This window comes from Arachis ipaensis, chromosome B08, assembly GCF_000816755.2.
Source record: "Arachis ipaensis cultivar K30076 chromosome B08, Araip1.1, whole genome shotgun sequence".
Taxonomy (NCBI): Eukaryota; Viridiplantae; Streptophyta; class Magnoliopsida; order Fabales; family Fabaceae; genus Arachis; species Arachis ipaensis.
In genome coordinates, this window is record NC_029792.2 from 21,764,348 (window position 1) to 21,767,633 (window position 3,286).

The following is a 3,286-nucleotide window of genomic DNA, read 5'->3' on the forward strand; positions in this document are numbered from 1 at the left end:
TGTATTTTAGGTTGAGTCCCGCTGATTCGAATATGATGGTTGTGAGGGAACAGACACCGTCGGATGCGCTTGCAATGTGAGTTTTCCAAGAATATTTCAACCTTATAACCTTATTATTTTTAAAGGCGTTGTTAACCTTTCATTTTTCTTCTTGTTTAGAGTCCCAATTCAGGTTTTTTTGCCGGCATCCCAAACAACCACTGAGACAGATTTTGAACCAACCCCTATGCTACAGATTGAAGGGACTATAGAAACGTAAGAAATAGTAATGGGTGTATATTTGTTTAGAGTTTGGGTGTATATTTGCTAACAGTTTGGGTGTATATTGTTCCTGATTAGTTTTTTTACGCCATGATTAATTTTTGGAACTGTGCAGCACTCCTGAAACCCCCAAACAACTTCAAGAGACCACACCCACGCTTCCCCCAGCTCCAACTAAAATGCAAGTTCATCAGACTAAAATCAATCTTTGCTTATCATCCGTATATTCTTATTCTTATACATGATGACGCAGTCATCTAGCCGCAGAAGACGCTGCTGCCCTGTTGATGATGGCACGGACAACATCCTATGTTCCTAAAACAGATCCAGGGGTGCCATCATTCAGCCTTGGATTGACTGATTCAAGCCAGGAGGGGGCATCAACGCAGGAGACAGAAAGGGCAAAATCTCCTGAAGCTGCAAATTTGCTAGAACAAATGGACGATTTGGTCCAAAAAATAGCAAGCAGTGCGGCGAAGGGAAAAAACAAAAGTCCACAAATTCAGAGGGAGACTGGGGGAGAAAGTTCTGCGAAGTTTGAAACTCCTGGGGCAATAAATCAGATTACGGATGATATGAAACAAAGGTGCTACATCTGGGGGACGAGACTGAAGGAAGACGCAGATGGCAATACTAACGAGTATTTCCCTTTATAGATAGAAAAAAATTAACTTCGCATCCATATGTAAGTTTTCGTTTGCTAAATTTGTTAGTACGCTTATTTACTTATATGCCAAATAAAATAACGCACTGTTGAAATGTGGCAATCCTTCAGATTTTTGTACCTGTTTGCCACTCGGGGCATTGGTGGTTATGGCTGATAAATACAACGAAGCGGAAATGTCATATACTTGACCCGCTACACAAAAAAGCTCCAAGCGAAGAGAGAAAGCAGATTAATAAATTTACTGTAAGTTGCCTCTGTCTTCTTTACTTTAATAGATAAGTCCATTTCGTTAGTTGTGTTGGGTGTATGTTGTCCATTCAGTTGGGTGTATCTTGTGCATTCATTCGGGTGTATTACTGATTTGTTTTGGTATTTAAGGGATATGTATTTTTAAGATTGAGAGCATATGCCGGCGGGGAACCTCTGCAGAAAGACGAGAAGGAGAAGGAAATTAAAGCATCATATGTTAAAATATCAGGCCAAAAAACAAGGTATAAATTTGTGACTCTGAACATTAAACTTTCCTAAATGAGATTTGTAATCTATTTTCTTCGTTTTCAGCTATGACTGCGCTATCTACGTTATGAAGTGGCTTGAGTTAATTGAGCCGGAAAACATTAAAAAGGGGAAGTATAAATGGGATAATTGGAAACAGGTAACTGTCTTTAGAACTATATAACTATGTATTACTTTACTGAATTAATGTTGCTGTTTAAACAGAATATACTTTTTAATTGTAGGAGGAGGTGGACTACTATAGAGTGGAGTATGCTTCCCGGATACTATTCAGTGAGATGAATAAACAGAGAGATCGGGCAATTAGAGAGAGTAGTGCTATAAGGCTGTCGAAGCCATCCTCTGTATTATTGAGTCCGTTTTGTCAGATAAATTCTGCTGATATAGAAACTGCGTAATCCAACTGTGGGTAGTTTGTAAATTGAACAAATGATGTAAATATTTGCCATTTATCAACAACTTCTATTCCATGTATATTTTTTTCCATAGTTAAACTATCTGTGCTGTTAAACTGTCTGTGCTGTATTCAAAATGTATGAATTACAAGTACTAAAATATGAAGAAAAACATCAAATCAAATATACACCCATAACCTGCGAATTTTTACAGCTTTTGTTCTATATGTATCTATATATGTATCTATATGTAAATTGTCAATGAACAAAAATACACCCAAAAGAACAGTGCTTTTACACCCATATTCTCTAAAACTATACACCCAAAGAGTTATCCCCTGCTGCTGGTACCCTGAACTAATAATTCATAACGTGTCCTTGATATTGGCTGGAATTTGAATGCACCACTGATGCAGCATCAAACAGGTTTATCTGAATATAACACTCACACATTAGCTAAACTATTAACAAGAAAAATAAACTCAATCGCCACAAATTTAAAGAACATTACTTTTACCTTGCTTAAAACTTTCGTCTTCTTCTTCTTTGTGGCATTTGCAATCTGTTTGTCCAGCTTTGAACCTAGCCTATTTTTTGGACGTCCTCTTGTTCGAATCCTTGGCGGGCTTTGAAGCTCGTTAACGGATTCCAAGTTGGCGTCTTCGTGGGATAAAGAAGACGTCCCCTTCCTTTTGGCTTTTAATGATTCCATCTCGGCCATGACGTTATCGTACGCACGGTGCAGAATTGCAGTCAGCTCCTCCGATTCGGATGCAAATTCGCAAATATTTTGCGAACGAAAAACTAATTGGTCGAACCTCTTGCTTCTTGGCTCCATCAGTGGCTCGTCGTGGCTGCTCTTGATGTGTGTGTGTCGCCTCTTTACCTTCTTGCTCCATCGTTCCAGTATATATCTAGGGGACACTTGGCTTACTTGTTCGAAGCTTAACACGCTTAGTGCGTGACGGCACAGTATCCCTCTCGACTCGAATAATAAGCATTGACATTTTACCTCGGCTGCAACTGAGTCGTAAGTAACCACGAACTTGTTGAATATTGAGCTGGAAACTTGTTCTCCGACTTCGTATACTGAATAGCCTAGAGCGGAATTCTTTAATCTGGTGATGCAATTCGCCTTTCCTCTGAATCGCGCTTGGACTTCCCTAAACTTTGCATGAGTGTACGCATCTTGAAACTGAGCTTCAATGGAGGATTTGGTTGCACACAGTATGACCGTATGAAAATCTGCAGCATCTGATTCTCTCTCTGCTTGCTCCCTGCTTCCGAGGCAATTATCATATTGTTTGACGAACTGAATAAGCAAGCTGTTCCGGGTGATATACTTGTTAAAAAATGAATGCATGCTCTCGCTCCTTTGTGTGCTTATTATCCCTGCCCAGAAGTGGTGATCCAGATCGATAGGAACCCATATGTGACGGTGTTCATA

General features: G+C 39.5%; 1 protein-coding gene across 1 annotated transcript; it reads left to right on the forward strand.

The window, feature by feature from the left end:
• Window positions 699-1,854, forward strand: LOC107610729. Its single transcript, XM_021108178.1, has 4 exons — window positions 699-812; window positions 1,307-1,419; window positions 1,490-1,583; window positions 1,669-1,854. Exons 1-4 carry the CDS (start codon window positions 699-701, stop codon window positions 1,840-1,842), a joined length of 495 nt encoding a protein of 164 aa, XP_020963837.1. The 3' UTR covers window positions 1,843-1,854.